Source organism: Annulohypoxylon maeteangense, assembly GCF_022496945.1.
Source record: "Annulohypoxylon maeteangense strain CBS 123835 unplaced genomic scaffold GGS22scaffold_8, whole genome shotgun sequence".
Classification (NCBI taxonomy): Eukaryota; Fungi; Ascomycota; class Sordariomycetes; order Xylariales; family Hypoxylaceae; genus Annulohypoxylon; species Annulohypoxylon maeteangense.
In genome coordinates, this window is record NW_025953255.1 from 1,571,715 (window position 1) to 1,590,301 (window position 18,587).

General features: G+C 47.8%; 7 protein-coding genes across 7 annotated transcripts; 1 reads left to right on the forward strand and 6 right to left on the reverse strand.

Annotated features, from left to right (window-relative positions):
• Window positions 1-159: 159 nt before the first annotated feature.
• GGS22DRAFT_163628 (mediator complex, subunit Med18) lies at window positions 160-1,327 on the reverse strand. The gene is made up of 2 exons (XM_047961395.1): window positions 682-1,327; window positions 160-620 (listed from the first exon to the last, which is right to left on the reverse strand). Exons 1-2 carry the CDS (start codon window positions 1,107-1,109, stop codon window positions 281-283), a joined length of 768 nt encoding a protein of 255 aa, XP_047819233.1. The 5' UTR covers window positions 1,110-1,327; the 3' UTR covers window positions 160-280.
• A 554-nt stretch (window positions 1,328-1,881) lies between these two features.
• Window positions 1,882-3,287, reverse strand: GGS22DRAFT_163629 (putative cinnamoyl-CoA reductase). Its single transcript, XM_047961396.1, has one exon. The coding sequence runs from the start codon at window positions 3,016-3,018 to the stop codon at window positions 1,993-1,995; it is 1,026 nt and encodes a 341-aa protein (XP_047819234.1). The 5' UTR covers window positions 3,019-3,287; the 3' UTR covers window positions 1,882-1,992.
• Window positions 3,288-3,975: 688 nt separating this feature from the next.
• Window positions 3,976-5,648, reverse strand: GGS22DRAFT_163631 (glycoside hydrolase family 7 protein). The gene is made up of 2 exons (XM_047961397.1): window positions 4,472-5,648; window positions 3,976-4,369 (listed from the first exon to the last, which is right to left on the reverse strand). The coding sequence occupies exons 1-2, from the start codon at window positions 5,292-5,294 to the stop codon at window positions 4,185-4,187; spliced, it is 1,008 nt and encodes a 335-aa protein (XP_047819235.1). The 5' UTR covers window positions 5,295-5,648; the 3' UTR covers window positions 3,976-4,184.
• Window positions 5,642-8,259, reverse strand: GGS22DRAFT_143285 (MFS general substrate transporter). The gene is made up of 3 exons (XM_047958791.1): window positions 7,678-8,259; window positions 7,313-7,600; window positions 5,642-7,250 (listed from the first exon to the last, which is right to left on the reverse strand). Exons 1-3 carry the CDS (start codon window positions 7,908-7,910, stop codon window positions 5,990-5,992), a joined length of 1,782 nt encoding a protein of 593 aa, XP_047819236.1. The 5' UTR covers window positions 7,911-8,259; the 3' UTR covers window positions 5,642-5,989.
• Window positions 8,260-10,906: 2,647 nt separating this feature from the next.
• On the forward strand, window positions 10,907-11,976 carry GGS22DRAFT_143292 (mitochondrial ribosomal protein 10). Its single transcript, XM_047958792.1, has 2 exons — window positions 10,907-11,356; window positions 11,469-11,976. The coding sequence occupies exons 1-2, from the start codon at window positions 11,251-11,253 to the stop codon at window positions 11,636-11,638; spliced, it is 276 nt and encodes a 91-aa protein (XP_047819237.1). The 5' UTR covers window positions 10,907-11,250; the 3' UTR covers window positions 11,639-11,976.
• A 1-nt stretch (window position 11,977) lies between these two features.
• GGS22DRAFT_143296 (uncharacterized protein) lies at window positions 11,978-12,974 on the reverse strand. Its single transcript, XM_047958793.1, has 2 exons — window positions 12,598-12,974; window positions 11,978-12,464 (listed from the first exon to the last, which is right to left on the reverse strand). Exons 1-2 carry the CDS (start codon window positions 12,731-12,733, stop codon window positions 12,127-12,129), a joined length of 474 nt encoding a protein of 157 aa, XP_047819238.1. The 5' UTR covers window positions 12,734-12,974; the 3' UTR covers window positions 11,978-12,126.
• Window positions 12,975-14,082: 1,108 nt separating this feature from the next.
• GGS22DRAFT_179904 (uncharacterized protein) lies at window positions 14,083-17,320 on the reverse strand (the record flags this gene model as incomplete). Its single annotated transcript, XM_047963718.1, has 4 exons — window positions 14,083-15,542; window positions 15,591-16,071; window positions 16,123-16,659; window positions 16,754-17,320. 4 exons carry the CDS (start codon window positions 17,318-17,320, stop codon window positions 14,083-14,085), a joined length of 3,045 nt encoding a protein of 1,014 aa, XP_047819239.1.
• Between the last annotated feature and the right edge of the window lie 1,267 nt (window positions 17,321-18,587).

Consider the following 18,587-nt stretch of genomic DNA (forward strand, 5'->3'; position numbering starts at 1 on the left):
TCCATTGCCATATTTATGTAAGAATAGATTTTGAATATGTAGGATCTGTAGCCTATGCTGAACATCACCTAGACACTCTGTCGAAGCAGGAGCTGCAGTTGGTAGTTTATATGGAATTATTAATAGTTAGGATCTACGCCTTCAGGGCTAACATATGAATCTCGTACTGTACTATACCAATTATGGTTGCTTGTCTTTCAATAGCAAATGGTTTCATCATAGCAGAAAGTCCAATTCAGTGTATTGCATACTATCAATTCTGCTCGTGGTGGGAAGTACCTTATCCGCGTCCTGGTATTACCGGTGGAGGCGCAATCCTAGTGTCGAAGATCCGCCGGTCGAGGATTTTAAAATCGAATATTTTTTCTAGTTCTGCTTTCACCCCTATGAGCTCTTCGCTCGCTTTTCTAACCTTGTCTGGCTGGTTGTCGTCGAGTACGTTCAGCTTCACGTTTAACACCCACTTCTGCGCTGGGTCAACTGGCCGTAGATCTGTGAATGCCGGAAGAGTAGACACAGGTCGTCCCGGTGAGTCGGGTAGGTAATAGTATCTGCTGAAGACGAACTCGATATTCTCTCTGACGAAAGAGTAACTCTCCTGTATCATCTCATTCTTATACCTAACAATGCTCGTTAGTATTAATTATCGCAAGAACGTGGCTAATATAATAGTAATCTTACTGGAGACCATTGTCGCTCATAGCTAATAGGAGAGCGGGCTGGTCGGGTATCTCGATCTTTTTCCTTGATGTGACTGGGGTATCTCGGAGAGGATCCGGTAAGTCTGTCCATCGCAAGGTACCAGGCAAGGCATTGAAGTCCATCACAGACCCTTTTCCGAAATCTTTATCTAGAGAAAGCTCATACGCTACTTGAAGGACATATGATGACCGAGCTAGCTGGTTGCTCAGTTCCTTCCAGAATGGTAAGAAACGCGACTGCTGGAACGCGCGTGAGTTTTTGATGGATCTCGGCTGTGGCTGGCCTTGAAAGAATAGAATGCGGTGGACGGTCTGGCGTGCCGTCATCCATGTCAATCCTTGCAGGATTGCGCATGTCATAGAAAAGTCGGCATCCTTGACGGATGCGGTTAAGAAGAGCTCGCGCATTCTAGATAGAAGAACAGATATCTAGAGCAATGCCTTCTGTGGACGGTCGTCGGGGTTGCGCGTGTCCCGGCAGGACTTAGGCGTTCGTGGCGCGTTTCGGAGATTTTAAGTAATAAACGAGACTGTAGCTTTATTCTGAAGCATTATTCCGTATGAATTGATGGGATATATAGCGAAAAGTGCCTCTACGTGAGTGAGTAAACGTCATCAGACACAGATGGTTTAAAGTTGAAGATGTTGAATTTACCTTAGCTCTATATGCACCTGTAGACAATGTCACAGTGGGCAATAGGGCTGAAAGATGGACCCACCGTATTCTTGGGGTACTTTAATCGATACATTTAGTGCTGGACACCACTAGTGGCTACAGCCGCTATGAAAGTACTACACACTGTGAGGGGTACCTACTAGGCATTTCAAATCTTATTATTCACTCCCGTTCTATCTAGATTTAAGATTTAAGTGAAACAACAATATTAAAAGCACACTTCCTTCCAGAGTTCTCTTCAAGGTTCTTATTGAATGGCGACATATTTTTCCTGAAATCGTAAAGATTATTCTGCTACCTATCTAGCTACTGCTTTTCTAGCTATTATGGATTGTTATCTTTATAAATTACTTCCTAACTTCTCCCTATAATCCTATGAAGAGATAATAAGTGAGTCTGCGGTGTTTGTAATGAGTCACAAACAAGATTTCATTATCACATACATCATCATTTAAGGTGGGCTGATCGAAAACATGTTCAGGATGTCTGTCCTTGGACGAAAGGTGAACATTTACTGCAGAAGTGTATACAATCTGTCTTGTTCCAATTTCGCATATCATTTTCATATGTGAGAATCGTCAGAGAGTAGAGAATTAAGGGCTAAGGCACACCGGATCACGCCTTTTCCCTCCCCGATACCTCAAGATACTGACCTACCACATCTAACACTGCAGTCTCAAAACTCTTCAACTTCCCATCCATCAGCTTCTCTGCATCACTCGAATCATATTGAAAATCTAATGAAGGCACATTTCCCTTCTTGAGCACCCCATCCTGTATAGCCTTCGGAAACGCTTTCTCGACATAGCCCCAGACCGTATCATAGTCAACTTTCCTCGCCACCCCGAAATCTTTCGATACATCCGAGTTAGGTTCCCGGTCTAGAAACGCGGCTCGCAAGTGTATTTCCGCTATGTCGTCTATGTGTACGAAACCCATATGGACGGGAAATGCCATTTCGCCACCGGTAACGCCCTGGATTATGGCATTGTTCGAGCTGTTGGATTGGCCCATAGCCTCGACGGTGAGTGCGAGCTCGTTGCGACCATACACGTAGCCGGGGACTATATTTGCGACGCCGAACGGCGGTTTTTTCTCACGCACGAACGTATCCGTGTCGTGTAGCTGTACTATCTTCCCTATTATGTACGCTTCATACCCATCTTTGAAGGTCTGCGGAATGGGGTCAGGCAACGGCAAGCGGGTTGCAGCCGAGACGACGTGAGCTGGCGGCACGGACCCTAGGTTCCCCACGATAGACGAAGTGATAACGACGCTCTTAATGCCAGGCGTCTTGAGCGCGGAAGAGAGTATGTTTGAGCACATCTTACGCGTAGGCTCGAAGATGTCCTTATAAGGATCGTACCATGGCATAGGCACGGGGGAGCCGGTATGGATGATGTGCGTGACCCCTTCAAGGGCCGAGTCGAATGCCCCCTGGATGGTGAAGTCCGGGATCACTACTGCGGAGAGTCGGTCTCCCGGCGCTAGTTTCTGGACGGCAGGATTCGACGAAACTATCCGAGCTTTATCTTCCGAACGTACCGCGAATCGCACATTGTGCCCGGCTTCGAGAGCCGTAGTGAGAATGCGGAAGCCAACTAGACCGTTGGTACCAGTGATAAGAATTGTCGCGGCCATCTTGTTATGCTTTGAATTTAGGATAAGCTAGCTGTCTTGTCTATGTTCTTCTCAGGTAAGTATATGTCCTTTTCGATCAGTTTGTTCTTGGTTACATTCGTTTCTTTTCATTATGATCGATTTATGAGACGGAGTACTACCTAAACTTTATAAGGCAACCAATGCCTCGAGGGAACAGCCCGAACCCCTCAGAGATATCACCCGCATCGGCGATGGGCTGCGCATCCCTCCTACCTTGCCGCTTGATAAGCTTATTGATCGGACATACCATTAATTCCATCGGCGGATATCCTGTAAACCATTGTCCGCCCCAAGACTGTCTGCACGGTTAACTGTATCTGTACCTAGGTACCTAAATGCCGCGTCCGGAAACGAGATTTATGTACGCAAGAGGTGAAGAACGTTGGTACGCAGCGTAACATGACCCTAGTAGGAACAACTTTCCCTACCTAGTCAGAAAACCAAATATTGGTTCTTGTATTGCAATTGTACGATGAAGTTCCATAACTGGTTATAGCGTGCGGCTCAACAGAACGTCCATGGGGTCTTTAATCTAGACCTAGAGCGACGGCTTGGCGACCAGAGCTATCTAATTACTACATAAGAAAGAGCTTGAATGTATTCTACGAATAAACGTATCAAGACTTCTCCTACTTAAGGAAAAGGCGTTGGAATGCTTCAATTTCAATCCTCGAAGGCCGCTCGCCGCCGTATTGTCCGCTCTGTCGTATCCTAACTACAGGAATGGCCGCTTAGCTTATAAGTATTAGTCAGATGCGGCGGAAAATGAAGTACATAAAATCTTCTGTGCGATATAAAGATCTGACTTAACACGCGGCCGTTGATTACCGTTACATCCCGATAGCCTATGTCGAACGGCAATGCGAAGAGGGGAAATGGCGTAAGGTTCAAAAACTTACCTGTTCATCACACGTTATAAGATTTATAATAGAAGCGGTAAGACGTTGTGTAACGCATAATGAGGTTGGAATAAGGATAAAACGGGAAACTTAATGATGAAGCTAATAAAGTTTTGATAGTAAATGCTAGTCCATACTAGTCCATCCGACCCCCTTTTCTCCCTTACCCCTTACATACTTGGTAGGTAGAGATAACCACGACCACCACACAGCAAAGGGAAACCGATAGCCTACTGATGCTCAAACTTAACCTTTAGTAGTAGATCCGATATCTCCCCATCGAATGTTAGAGAAGGTGACGTGAGTGTCGGGATGCTGAGCCTGGATATTAGCCGGGGTGCTCTCCGCGATATTGCAGGGCCCGTTATTGCCGGCGTCGAGCCAAGACATCTGCTGTGTAGCGTCGTTCCAGATACTCATCGCCAGCACCACTATACACGTAAGTAAAACACGATGTCAGCATTCAGTCTCACGCAAATAAACAGGTTCTAAGAAATCGGCAGATAAATAGGTATGGTTGGTGTAAGACATACTCCCTCGTCCCAAAGCCGCTCCCATGCCAGCAAGTCCGCCCTGTCCGTCGTTGCAGGCGGAGATGGTGCCGCCGGGGGTCTGCTTGCCGTCCTGGATGTAGATCCGCGAGATGGAGGTCAGACTGCCGCTGCCGGCGAACTGCGTGATGACGGTGAACTTCTTGTTCGTGTCGACCGTGCCCCCCGTCGCCCACAAGTTGCGCTGCCCGCTCGCGTACGGGTTGTACCCGCACCCGGCCTTGTCGCAGTTGTCCCCCTGGCATGGGTGCGGCGTCATCGCGTTCGCCTTCGCGTTCGCTTCGAGGATGTCCATCTCGTTGCAGCAGTATCCCTGGCATTGCGCGTCGCAGTACCCTTGCCCTGCGCTCGCGCCCCCGGAGGACCCCCCGCCGTCGGCTTTCATCTCTGATAGGTAGAAGGCGCCGTTCTCGCCGCAGGGCACTTGCGAGTAGTCGACGTCGACGGATAGCTCTTGCCCGAGAAGCTCCATCATCACGTATTGCCCGTTTGCGTCGAGTAGGTAGATGCGCGGGGACGCCGGGTTGAGCGTGCTGCCCGACTTGACGTAGTGGTACATGGTGACGGCGTCGCCTTCGGTCGAGACGCCCATCGCGGCGTAGTCATCCGCTGTCCTAGAGCCGGCAGCTCCGGACGCGTATTTAGAGTCCTTGTCCAGCACAACGGACGTGTTCTGCTGGACGCAGCCTCCGGCGGTGGTGCATTTCCAAGTCGTCAGGGGCGGGTGGGCCTCGGAGCCCTGGGCGACTGCCGCGCTTGTCAGTAGCGAGCCTAGCAGGCCGACATACAGGAATTTGGAAGCCATGTTGAATGAGCAATACGAAGTCTCACAAACGGTGTAATCGAGAAGAAAAATGGCGCAAGATGGGAGAGAGACCTAATTTTAATCAATTCCTTCGTCTTGCTTCCTCTTTGACCTTCACGTCCTATCGCCTATTTAGGCGTAGTTACTAGTGGTGGATCTTGATATGCCGGGCCGACAGCCCACGACCCTTCAATTTAGGAAATCCGGAGAATATGGGGATATTGTAACATAACGGCTGAAATGACAGCCGTAGCCAAGTTTCGCGGGAGATACCTAGCTAGCTCTTGTTTCAACTTGATTCTGCGTGTAGCCATCATCTATACGCAATACCGACTAGAGTACCAAGACTTACTCTACCAAAGCACTGCTATAGCCCGCCCACCGGTGTATTAACCGCGCTAATGCCAGATCCCATACAAGTATAACAGATATAGAACTTTTAATTGGACATTATTAGATTCTAATGAGCGTGATTCAGTGAACCAGCCGGCAGCATAAATCTACATCACCGTATCCTCTTGCAGCGTCAGACACGTCATACTCGTCCACCCCGTTATGAATGCACCGTGGTATGTGGTATCCCCTATTATCCCCTCCCTTCCATTATTCAAAAATTGGACCCAACCCCTTTTGCGTAGCTATCGACAACGCATATCCTTCGAATTCCGTATATAAGTTTAGATGGTTTAGATGTTTTAGATGACATTTCCCTTGACCTGCTTGAAGTCCTTCACCTTGATGTCTCTCCACATAGCGGTGGCTACGAGACCCACACCGGTGATAGCAGTGGCAGCGACGAACATCCACTTGAGGGAGTCGCCATAAGCCGCAATGATAGCTTCTCTGGTCGCCGAGCCAACGGGGTAAGAGAGCTGCTGCGAAAGGTCGCTGTAGATGGTGAGGAGATCTGGCTGAGACTCTGCGGGCAGGTACTTGGCCAACGCCGCGGGGAACAGGCCGGTCCAGATGGCAGCAGAGACGGTACCGCCAATAGCACCGCCCACACTGCTGAACATACCCTCCATCGCAAGAACGACGGCAACGTGCTGGTGAGCAGCAGCGGCCATGACGGCCATTTGCTCGCCAATAACGCAGGCACCACCAGCGAATGCGTACAAGATTTCACACATGATAATCCAGCCAAGGTGGGTGCCGGGCTGTCGGAAATGGATAAGGAGACCGATGCTCAAGATGGTGACAGGTACACCGAAGTAGAGAGTGGTCCACTTGAAACGACCAGTGTAGCGGATCGCGAAACCGACGATGAATGAGAAGAAGCAGGATCCCAAACTGTAGATGTTGCTGATATAACCGGTCTGTGTGACGTTCAGGTTAAGAACAACCTGGAGGAAAGACGTGAAGTAGGCAGTCCAGATGTAGTATTCGACGAAGAGAACAGCGGCGAGAATGCAGGCACCAAGGACGGTTCGGTCCTTGAGAAGCTCCCAAGGCATGAACTTGACGGGGGCGAACCATTTCTCCCAGACAACGGCTCCAATCAAGAGTAGGCCACCGAAAATGATCAAGCAGATGGTCAATGGGTCCCTCCAGCCATAGTACTGGTACGAGTAGATGTTGAAAGGGAGCAAGAAGAGCGCGAAACCACCGGAAACTAGGATAAGGCAGATGACGTCGAATTGCCAGAAGTAGTACTTGATGCTCTCCCAAGTCGTTCGGCCGCTGGGGGTATAGACGATCAATCCAGCCCTCTTGGCCTTAGAGTAGTTCCATGTGAAGAGGAAGAACAAAGGCAAGCACATAATCGGTGTGATGATGGAGAAAATACCGAATCCCCATCTCCAGCCAATGCCGTATAGAATGCTCTGGGACATGGGGCTGGTGATCCAGACTGTGATGATATAGGGAGATGAGACGAATGCCAACATCAAGGCTCGGTTCTTCAGGCGAGAAGTATCGGCAATGAAAACTGATAGGGAGTAGCTGATTCCATTGTATCTGTTGATAGGTTATTTGTTAGGTGGCCCAATTGGAAGGCTAGAAGGGGGGTGAGTACTAACCCAACCCAGTAGAAGACCTGCGCAGCGGCATAAGTCTCGACGTTGTTGCAAGCCGCCATCATGACAAGACCTAGAGTCATCAATAGGACGACGAGCAGGAAACCCTGAGGACGACCCCAGATATCTAGGATCTTAGCTAAGGTGAGCTTCGAAACACCTCCGATAATGCCGGACATAACGCCGGTGGTAGCAGTCAAGGAGTGTAGGGCAAATGAACTCGTAACGTATGGGGTCAAAAGCGAGCTCATTCCCGATTGCATGGAGTCGACGAAGTAGATAATCCAGATGCTACATTTTGTTAACTCGCGGATCCACGGACATTGGCTACTTGTTTTCATAATAGTAGCCGCATAGCATTTACTTACAAGGCATAGGCTAGGATTAAGTTGGATTTCGACCAGACTTTGGTCGTAGCTTCCATCTTCTGGACACCAGCCTGAGCGTCAGCGTCAATGACATCGGGGTCGGACTCGGCATCGCTATGATGGGGTTGGTTATCGGTAACGCCAATCTCCTTGTCGTTGGAATCCGGAGCTGGTTTCTCTTCGACGGGCACCTCCATGGGCCGGGCGAACCGGGCGAGCGGTCCTCTCATCATTTTGCTAGATTTGAAGCTAAAAGCTGAAGTTGAATTTGAACAAATCTAAATCGATCCGATATCGATATTAATACCGGGGTGTCCAAGACCTGTGGCGTGTAACACGACTTGCTATTGGTAACAATTGCAAGCCACTTCGGTGAACGCGAGACCTCTATATACCCTTATATACCCATATATACCTTGATATATATAAGAATATACAAACGAAGCAAAGCTTCTCGGCCGGGAGGTGTTGGGATATTGGCTGGTGAGAGGGATGAAGAAGAAGCGAGAGTAACCTTAAGGCGGGAGAGATCTCGCTATCCTTATACTCTAAAGCATTGACGGAAAGCGTAGGTGGGAAAGGCGCGCACCCGAACCTTGATCTCTGGACCTGGCCGTTCACGTAGCTAAAATAGTGGGACTCTGGCGACCGAAGTGGAGGTTCCTTCCTTTGGTAGTGGTCGATAAATTTTGCATACGGTACCTGTACGTAGTACATGGCTTTTGCTATAGTTAGAAAAAAAAAATCTCGGCATGATAAAGCAATAACCCATACCTGAAATGGTTGACTGTCCCGCGATGGTGGCTCTAAACTAACAAAAAGCCATACCTAAAAAAACCATCTCGTTCCACTCCTTTTTTTCTTTATTTGAATAGCGATATTTACGTAAAACCATCCCTCTCTCTACCCCATGCCTTGTACCTGAGCTGAGATGAAGGAATCCTTAGCAAGGTGTGGTTGCGTGAGTTGGTCTAGAGAAGGGCTAGTGGAACATCGAATCAGTACCAAACGGGGAAGGTTGTTCGGGCAATCCAGGCAGTTTAGTGGAACAGTCAGTTCAGCGAGGACGACGGTCACCTATTCCCTGCCAAGCTAGACTTGATCCGGTACACTAGCCGATCAGATATTCTGAAAAGCGGATCCCTGCGAAAATTTATCTTATCAATCAGTACCCATCAGCTCAACCTGCGTGACCAAAAACAACACTAAGCAAAGCTAATAACGGGATCACATTCTCGATCTCGTTGGCGTATCCCAATAGTCCGGGCAGCATTACGTCGAGACCGTTACAGGCTTAATGCGAAAGTCCACTCTTTCCATCTCTGCGCGACTTTCACGGCCGAGAAGTGTGTATAGTCCATAAACGTTAGAGCTGTATGTAAGACAGATGCGACTGGTTGAACCGCGAGACTAGCCGGGAGGCAAATCAGCACATGATTTTTTTTTCTTTTTTTTCAGATCTAGAGTTCTAGAATAGACGCGACGGCGAGCTTCTTTCTGGAGATCACCGATCACTAATACATACTTGTATGTGTGTAACGTCTAGCACTGCCGACGTGGACTATGGCGTAAACTCGCTGTGGAAATCCAATGGATCATCCGACTGACGACAACCTGCTTGAGCTGAATTTAGCATCTGGACCGAGCTTACTTTCACGATCTCGTGAAAGAGCGAAGGAAGTTGGCACTAGGTCATCTGATTTCTTCGAGATCATCAAAACGGCCGAAGGTTGTGTGGTAATTGTGTGGTAGTTGTGTGTTAGTGTAGTGCGACCTCAGGATTAAGTCGGGTAGCGTTATCCCTTCTCCTGTTCATGCAGGGCACGGACCATATAGTGGACTTTGCTCAAAGTACCGGTACATAAACCCACTTATCTCTAAGGCTTTAATTGGTGGCTTTACCGCAGCTCCGTGGCAATCGAACCAATCAAAGCAAAGTAGCTTACTTAATGAAGCGCTTGCCACGCCAGTCATAGGCCAGGCATAAGAAGTACATCTTATTACATACAAATCTCAATACAAATCAATGTACCGCTGATACTACATACATATGTACGCAATTGAACTTGAAGAAATTCAACACGATATTCAACGTAATATTCAACCAACGCGAACACATCGCATCAATACAACATATATATCAATTGAAAGCGCTTTCACAGCTGATTCGAATGAATTGCATTTGATTAAATAATACCTAATATCAAGCAAGCTATGAATCATCGAAAACGCGCGTAGGTATATGTATGAAAAAAGGGTATCACGTGACTGACACGCTTTCGATGTTTACCTAACATTCAAGCTAAACCAGAGACATTAAAACAAGATCTTAAATACTGTAATTATACAGATAGATAGCGCTTTCAAAGAGCTTTCGAACAAGCTTATCGCCAAGGTTCAAGACCTAGAATTGAATGAGCTATGGCGGGAAGAAGATACGTGATTACAACGCGTAATGCAAGTCCAAAAATGGATACAACGGTGATTGTTAGGGACTTCTATACTGGAGACTGCTGTACTGACCTAAATAGCTTAGATATATCGATGAAATCGTTGAATAGCTTCAAAAACGCGATTGCAATAGAAATAATAATAATATGGGAGGAGAAAGAAGGAGAGAAACAACAATTACGCGTTGACGCGGTATCATATTTACTTGATTAGTCATAATTGGATCCACTTAATATAGCCGCGGCGCGTTTAGGTGGGTACAAAAGGTACAAAAGAGAGAAGTAACTTGACAAGGATTAAAAGTGGGACGAACAGGAGAGGGGATAACGGGACCGATTAAGTCGCCCAGTCCTGCCAGATCTGACAGCTCGTTACCACTTCTGTAAAACCGGACACCAACGGCGTTGGACGAAGCAAACAGGAGATGCCGATATTGCGGCCAGAATTCGGAGTAACCAAGATGTAGTATAGACTGTACTATGTAGCAAGTCTCGACAAGGTAACAGCCCGGTTTATGATTCGTGCCATCTAGAAAGGCTACATAGGAGGATTACGTGTACGACGTCGTATACCAATCATGAGTTGCGAATAACAGGACTGAGGACGGGTATGCCATGCATATGCGGGCTAAGGTTCTCATCCCTTCCCAAATACCCCCATCTCATCTCCAGTGGTGTGGGCGTGGGACTCGTGGGAGTGGACCATATAAGATTATCAGATTCCATGCGATCTGATGAAAGGGTGGTGTGGGTTGGAGCGCGTTGAAATTGAGGTGGAAATAAAAAATAAGCCTTACGCTGGTTACAACGGGCAGAACGGGCTAGCTGACTAGCGAGGACAAGCTTCTGAAGAAAACTAGTCCCAATTTGGGTTAGGCTCCGTAAACGACCGCAACGGCGCTTGACCCTATTTTATGAGCCGATCTCAGCACGTGACCAACCTTTTTCTAGCTAGATCCAACTTCTTGAGTTTTTTTTAGGTTTAGTTACTTTAGGAATAGTTCGAAAATCAAAAATCGGAAAAGCTTTATGTCGACCCACGCGATTTTCGATTGACGATTAACGATTGACGGTTGATGGCATATCAATCTACGATTTGGATACCCAGCTCGACCCTTCCAACATGTCTCAGAAACCAATTCGTCTCCCTCCACTGAAGTCGCTGCGAGTTCACAACCCTAATGGTCAGCGGGAGAGACCATGTGTGGCTCTCATGTCCTCCGTCTTAGGTATGCGCCATCAGCCTCATACTAGATATATCCCATCCTATATTATATTCCCTGCAATGGAGCAATGTCGTCGCATAATATTGTGCCTCAACTGACTTTCCGACTTGAATAGCTTGCTGGGCGTCCACAGGACACAACGCGGCAGGGTGTGCAAGCATTGAGCAAGCTTTGCGAAATTGCATGGACGCACCTCCGCCCCCGAAACCGAAATCTAGCGAGATCAACTACCACCTTTCCCGATTTAAGAATAGGCTCACATCTGTGGAGAAGAAGAAGAGATAATAAGCCTCAAATAAGAAGATCTGATATAGGACGGGAAGAGCTATTCCTCCGTCGTGGTATAAGAAGATTACTACCTATTACTGGATTCTGGCGCATCAAGGCCGAAGCAGTGAACAGGAATAGTTGCTGTCCTGTACGATAATGGAACAAGCTATTACGGCAGGAAGACATATCTCCTTTCAACAGTAAAAGCATGAACCGGCGTTCTGGGTTGACCTGCGAGGAAGCCAGGTCTAGGCTGAAATCCTAGAGGTGGTTTTCAACCACCATGTACTAAAAGTTGTACATTGGACTAATGCCGTTAGGAGATTACGAATACACAAACGAATTAACTATGAATTGGCATAGTGGTATTTAGATGTTCATGCTCTAAGATGCCAATGACTAACGGCATATAACTCTGTAAAGTAATAAAGGGTATCAGCTATAATGACATAATGTCATTACAACTCCATCAACCCCCTCTACCCCTTAACCACTCCACCCCCTCAACACAAGCAGGGTAAATGCAGACTCTGGTAGTTACTACAAGTCTTCCCGCTCGGCGTCTCACTCCCCATCTGCAAGTAAACCTGCCAATAGCTCCCGCTCAGCTGACACACCAAGAAGTTGAGCTGACGCCCAAAGCTGCTCCCCGTCGAAGTGATGATCGTGTCGCCCTCGAGCGCCCAAGCGTCTGTCGAGCCCGCGTCCGCAAATGTCAGCGTCTTGTAGGACGTCGAGTCGTCCCCGATGTTCAGGTATGCTGATGTATTGGTGCTCTGAATCGTGGAGCCGATGTTGAAGTACTCGCTGCTGGATTCCGGACCCATCACGGGGATTATTGCTGTTATGGGATATTAGTATTACCTAGCGCTTCTGCTCTGTTCTTGATATGCGTAGTAGAAAGATGAGCCCGGTGAATAGAATGGTGAAGAGCGTTGTGATGCGAAGGTGAGACGAAAAGGATGGGGACATACGATCCTGGGGGTAGGCTTGTAGATAGTAGTGAAAAATAGGAGATGTCACGGCGCGGATCTGCTCGGGCTTTGCCACCGTCGTTGGGATCGCCGCCGCCACGAGCAAGAAGATACGGCTAGTTAGCGATGGGAACATGATATTAAGTAGTGGGAAGTTTTCAACAATGTTTATGGACGAAAACGAATTAAGCGTGAGGTAACGGCACAAGAAGAGCTACGTAGGTAGTTACATAAGAGTGTAGATCGAGGATAAGAAATCTTGAACGGTGAATGATCATCAGAACAGGCTGACAGGTATACCAAGTTTCGTGTGCCACTGGCTCATTTATACGGTTCAACTCTGTTTTCACTAGATGCGACGCTGCATACATAGTCTCATAAACTGGGAATGGGGAGAAGGCAATGAGGGGACGAATAGTATAGAGCCAAGTAGACGAAATAGGCAAAATACGGAAGTGCATTTCCGCCCTTAACGGAGATAAGCTCATTCCTATCCGGCTCATTCAACGCCATATTTGAATAACAAGAACCTTTATTAGGTGTACTACTTAGCTATATAGGCGAATTGGTAGAGCTAAATGTAACAAGTACAAGATAGACGCGAGACAGTTTACGACATCTTCATTGTAGCCTGCCTATATACGGCAGCCACCTCTCAGAACTCTCAACCTCTCCTTAACACTCTGAGTAGGATTCACCAGTACATTCGTCGATGACTTGGAAAAAAAAAAGTCACGGCTTATTAGCCCCGTCAAGTCTGACTCACATTACACCGACAGTATGAAGCCCTAGCTGTACTCCCCGCCAATGCTGAAAACAATCCTCTTGCTCTTTCATGCTTGCGAAGTCAGATGCGCGAAACAGCAGAACCGCCATCCTATCTTAACTAGCGCCGATCCGTGCAAGGGGTCAAAGTACGAAATCTCTTATTAATCTCCTATAGCTCCCTAGAGGCCAGCAGTTGTGCTGCCAAATCCTGCCGAAAATCTCGAGCCTTGATAATCGTTCGTGCCACAAAGTATGAAAGTGAAGTGATAGTTGAACGCGTTGTAAAATATAGTATTTGGGTAGAAACAATGATGCTTGCCCATGGTGCTTCAAAATAGGCCTGATGATGAAGGCTTATCCATAACGATCGGGAATCTCCTGGTGTAGCACCTGAACTTGTAAAAGAATGTCGGGCTCCTTTAAACCTGGCAGGAACCCAAAGCCAGTTCCATCTATGATCAAAGAAAGATCTGGTATCAAAAGTATGTGCAAGAATCGTAAAATCATGAAATGAACGTCGTCTAGTAGGTCTGAAAGGGAAGGAAATGGTATCAAGCTGCGGCGTATTTGCTGCTGGCGTGTAGCGTATCATTATTGATAAAGTCCAGATTAGTATTATGTCTCGGAGTTCTTGAAAAAACGTCGAGTCTTATCCGTGAGGATATTTTGTTCGAAACGTCTTTTCAAACACCTTCACTCAGGCTCTTCGTTGCATACTCAACTGGTATCTCCGACGCAGAAAAGTTCTATTTCTCCAACGCCGCCAGAGTATATATCCTGCACGCCCTCGCGCCACTCCGAGAATGCAATTTGGATATCGTCATCGCTCTCGATTGTTACGGAATCACCATCCTCGTCACGATACCGCAATTTCAGATTGCCCTTAGCAATTGAACTATTAGTGAATCGTCCGAGCTTGGAATCAATGCGGTCCCTGAGTGATTGATACGAGGTATTAAACGCAGCGACAAGGGTGAAATATGTTCCATCGTCGCAGTTGACCTTGACCTTCAGTTGTGCAGGAATCGGCAAATCCGGACTCGAAAGCGGGTTGCCCTGTGTAGCTGTGCCGAGAGCTGGCGATACAGGTTGTTGGTTGTTGAGATTCAGTGGCTGAGGTGCAGTTGTTGCCGGCGCAGGAGTAGTCTGTCGGGGGTAGACAGGTTGAGTAGGAAACTGCGACATGGTCCCTCCGAACTGACCAGATTGCTGAGTCAACCTTACGTCGCGTTGGACACCTGGACTTTGGGTGCTAGTACGTACTGGCACTTCCTGCCTGGGGGAGCCGGTTTGGGATCGCGGGATATTTGCATCATGTGCCGGATGAAGATGAGGTGGGATTCCAGGTACAGCAGGGACAGGGGTACTATTGTTAGTTCTACGGCCATTTGGCTGCCCGTTGATGTCAGGTGTGCTATACGACCGACTACGTTGCTGCTGGGTTAGTGTCTGAGAACCCGAGGCCATTACAGGTAACGAAGGTCCTCTAGGGTTTCTCCCGCTCATCGGAGACGGGCCGTCCCTCGAAGGAGCTCGTGGCATAGCGGGTGCAGTGTACCGGTTATTATCTTCCCAACCAGCCTGGGGAGTTCCAGTTCTTGGAAATGGGAATTGTCCATTAGGCGCAAACATGGTACTCTGCGTACTCGTCCGCGATGATGCAGGCGATTCCGCCGTGGGTGAGAAATACGACTCACCAAGACGAGTGCTGGGGGACGGCGCGCCACCTTGTGTCTGAAGACTTAGCGGTCCTGGAGGCGCTGGGAGAGGGAAACGTGGTGGCGGCGCCCTGGCGATGCTTGCCAACGACTGGGCACTCTCAGCAGTTGCAGAGCGTGCCCTTAGACTTGTACTCGATGCATTGCGATTGGGCATGACTCCGCCAGTTGATACAAAGCCCATACCGGGCGGCGATACCTGTGATATAGGCGCTTCCTCTTCCTCTTCCTCCTCTTCTTCTTGTTGTGCGTAGGGATTCTCGAGGTTGTTCTGGCCTTGCATCCAGGTAAAGGCTGGCGTCGTCTGGTCAGGGCTCGTGGCTGAAGCAGGTGCATTTTCCTTTCTCTGCGCGACTAAGCCTGTCTCCCACTTTTTCATCGTCTCTTCGTTAGAGAACTTGATGATAAAGTTCTCCACGCCGGGGTCCCCTTTCCACCATATCTGCACAGTGTAGGAGCCTAGAAAGGTTAGGTCGAATTTTCCAGTTGAAGCTCTGTATAGCTTACCTGGTTTTGCGAATGACAAGACCTCGGTCACGTTCGTCATAAATATCCGACCCTTTAGCTGCAATTTGTTGTTTTTGTTAGGAATCTTTGGAGCGGTCTTGTTCTTGTCTTTCTTTTCCTTGTTTTTGTTCGGCTGCAGCTCCTTGCAGCAGAGGAGAATACATTCGAATAAATAAATCTCGTACTGAACGGTATCAGCATACTCCTTGGTAGCAGATTTGACCTTGACGAAACTTACGTCCTTCTCCTGATCGCTACGGCCAGTGACAACTGTGTATACACCGTGCAATAGCAGTCTTCCAAAAGATTCCACTCTATGATTCTTCCAGTCATCGACCCTACGTATCAAGTCCTCCAAAGCTTCGTCTAAGAGGTCGCGATCAACTGCCTGATTCGCCTTTGTGAGGACTCGTTCTGCCGCGTCGATACCGCCGGTTAAATCCGCCTTAATGGTGTCGTCTTCGCACTTTTTCAGCAAGGACTAGTATATGTTAGTGCCATCGAGTCAAGTAATAGGAATGTGTCTTCAAACCTTCAATAATAAAGGATATTTCACCAATCGCTGCATCGGTTTCAGCAGGAAACTATCCAATGTGTTGAAATCGAACGAAACAGGATGTTCGGCTAGTTGAATTTTGTCAAAGACCTGGTTGGCGATCTGGCCGGCTTTACGTTGATTTGCAATGAACGGCTGGTAGATATCGAAGGCGTCCTCGTATGTGAGAAATGGCGCGCCCCATCGTTGCGATTCTTGCGGCATTGAATTGGTAGTTTCGACGCGAATCAGGAATCGTCTCTGAAAATCCAGGATGGAGTTTATGTTCAGGAATATTTGATGGATGATGTCACCAGGAATCACACCCTTCTGCTCTAACGTTCTCTTCAAATCGTGTAAGTTCTCAAGATCTTGCACATATTTCCGCTCTGTGTCAACTAGTTCTTGGATAATGTGATCGCGATACGTCATCCGAGATCCGGGAATGACAGGGTTGATATCTTCCGGATATGGCTGTAGGAGAAACCCACGTTGCTCGGCGAGGTCTAAGACGCGATTCACGACTTGGATAACCTGTTTGAAAGAAAGATTAGTTTGCCAGCTCGTAACATACAATCGCCGAGTCCGATCGCGTGTACAAGAGTCGAATACCTCGGGTGAAACATACCTTAACAAAGCCAGTAGTATCGTTACCCATAAGATCACTGATGACGAAAGACTGAGAGGGTGGGATCTCGAGTCGTTTCATGCATACCTCAACAAACTTGAAGATAGCTAACTTAGATCGTTTATTCTCGCTGACAGATGGGTCGATTTCTAAGGGGACCTCGGGTTGCAGGCAATTGTATACGGTGAGCAGTGGCAGACCTGTCCGCAACAGGTTCCATAGTGACTCGACCGGGCCATCCTCATCGCCGGGTGCAGAGAGAGATTCGAGGTGAGTCTCGAAATTAGGGACTCGTGCTAGTCGCTGTCTCAATGTGATACAGATCTGGTATAGTGAGCGGGAAGCATCCGCTTTCTGGTTGATAATGTTTGTAGTAGGCACAACATTGCCATTGCTCCCCGGAGTAGAATTCGACATGGATGTAAGCGAGGAATTCGACGAGTTAAGGGCTGTCGAACCGGACAACTGGCTTGTGCGAAGGCTACTCATAGAGAGAGGACCGTACTTGTTGTCGGCTGGGAATACGGGGGCCGTGTTCGTCCGTAAAAGAGCCGGAGCATATGCCATGCTCTTCAGCCCATGCGAGATCCGCTGAGCTGGGCCGTGCTTTAATGGCTAGTAAGTGTCGGAGGACTTGATTGGGAGTACCAAATTTATCGGACAAAGTGGGCGCGGCGGGGTGTGTAAGAATTGGGTTGGTGAGATCGCCGCAAGAAATATTAGTGAGGTCGAGAGTAATCCTTGAATTCTATACTGTCGTTCTATGCCAAATCATAAGGCGAATCAATGGGAATTATCGTGCTCGGAAATCTACGATCGTATAATGCGAAGGTGAAGACGGATGAAATGACTCCTCTTTTGCCTTTTACTTTTTTCCCCTAATGTCTGTCTGTTCTTGTTGCCTTCTCCGTGAATCAGCGTCCGTCACGCGAACTGTTCCAAATATTCTGCGCCTTCCTTTTTTCCCTTTTCTCTCAGCGCAGGAGGATGAGGGATGAATAAGCAGTCGAATGTGGAATATTTCTAAGAGTCGGTATAGTGTTTCGAATTGTGAATAGGTTACTATAATAGTATGGTGACTTGAAACATCGAAAGTCGAGAGGGTCGCAATTCGCAAACTCGGGCGGTTATAGGTAACCAACGTTCAACTCTGGAAGAGTCGGGTGGGCTGGCGCCTCTTTCTCTTCTGCCGATCCGATTGTGGGTTGCGGACTGCGGATTGCGGATGGCGGATTTTGGTGCAGGTCAGGTGGGCGGTTGCAGGTCCTGTAAGGTGCTGTACCTACATAAGGCTATGTAAGATTGAAATAGTCGGGTTGGCTAGTTTCGTGGTTCATCTCTTGTGTGTTGTGGCCTTCTCGATTTATCGACGGTGTGTGGATTGCGAAGGACAGATTAGGTAGACTGGGGATTGGATTGTGTGAATGGTGTGAATTGTGGTGGATAGGTGGGTAGTGGATTGCGACGGAATGCGGATTGGTTTTGTTAGGTTTGGGTTTGGGTGTGCTGGGTGCTGGGTGCTGGGTTGCTGGGTGGTGTAGGTTGTAGGTTGTAGGCTGTACTATGTAGGTTGTAAGGAGTTGACGATCAGGAATGATTCAATGACCAAGTTGTCCCAAGTGGGTTAGTTAATGTTACATACCCGGCAGTTTTTACCCCCCCTTCTTACCTTCTATTCTTCATGGAAAGTGGAAAGTGCCTTCTTTAACACTTATTAAATTGAGCAAATTGCCAATGCTCATTTAAGTTTTCATTCTTTCCATATTTTATGGGTATTAAGGTTAAAGTAACGCCATATTTTGATGAATAATACAGTATATTTTTCTTAGGTACT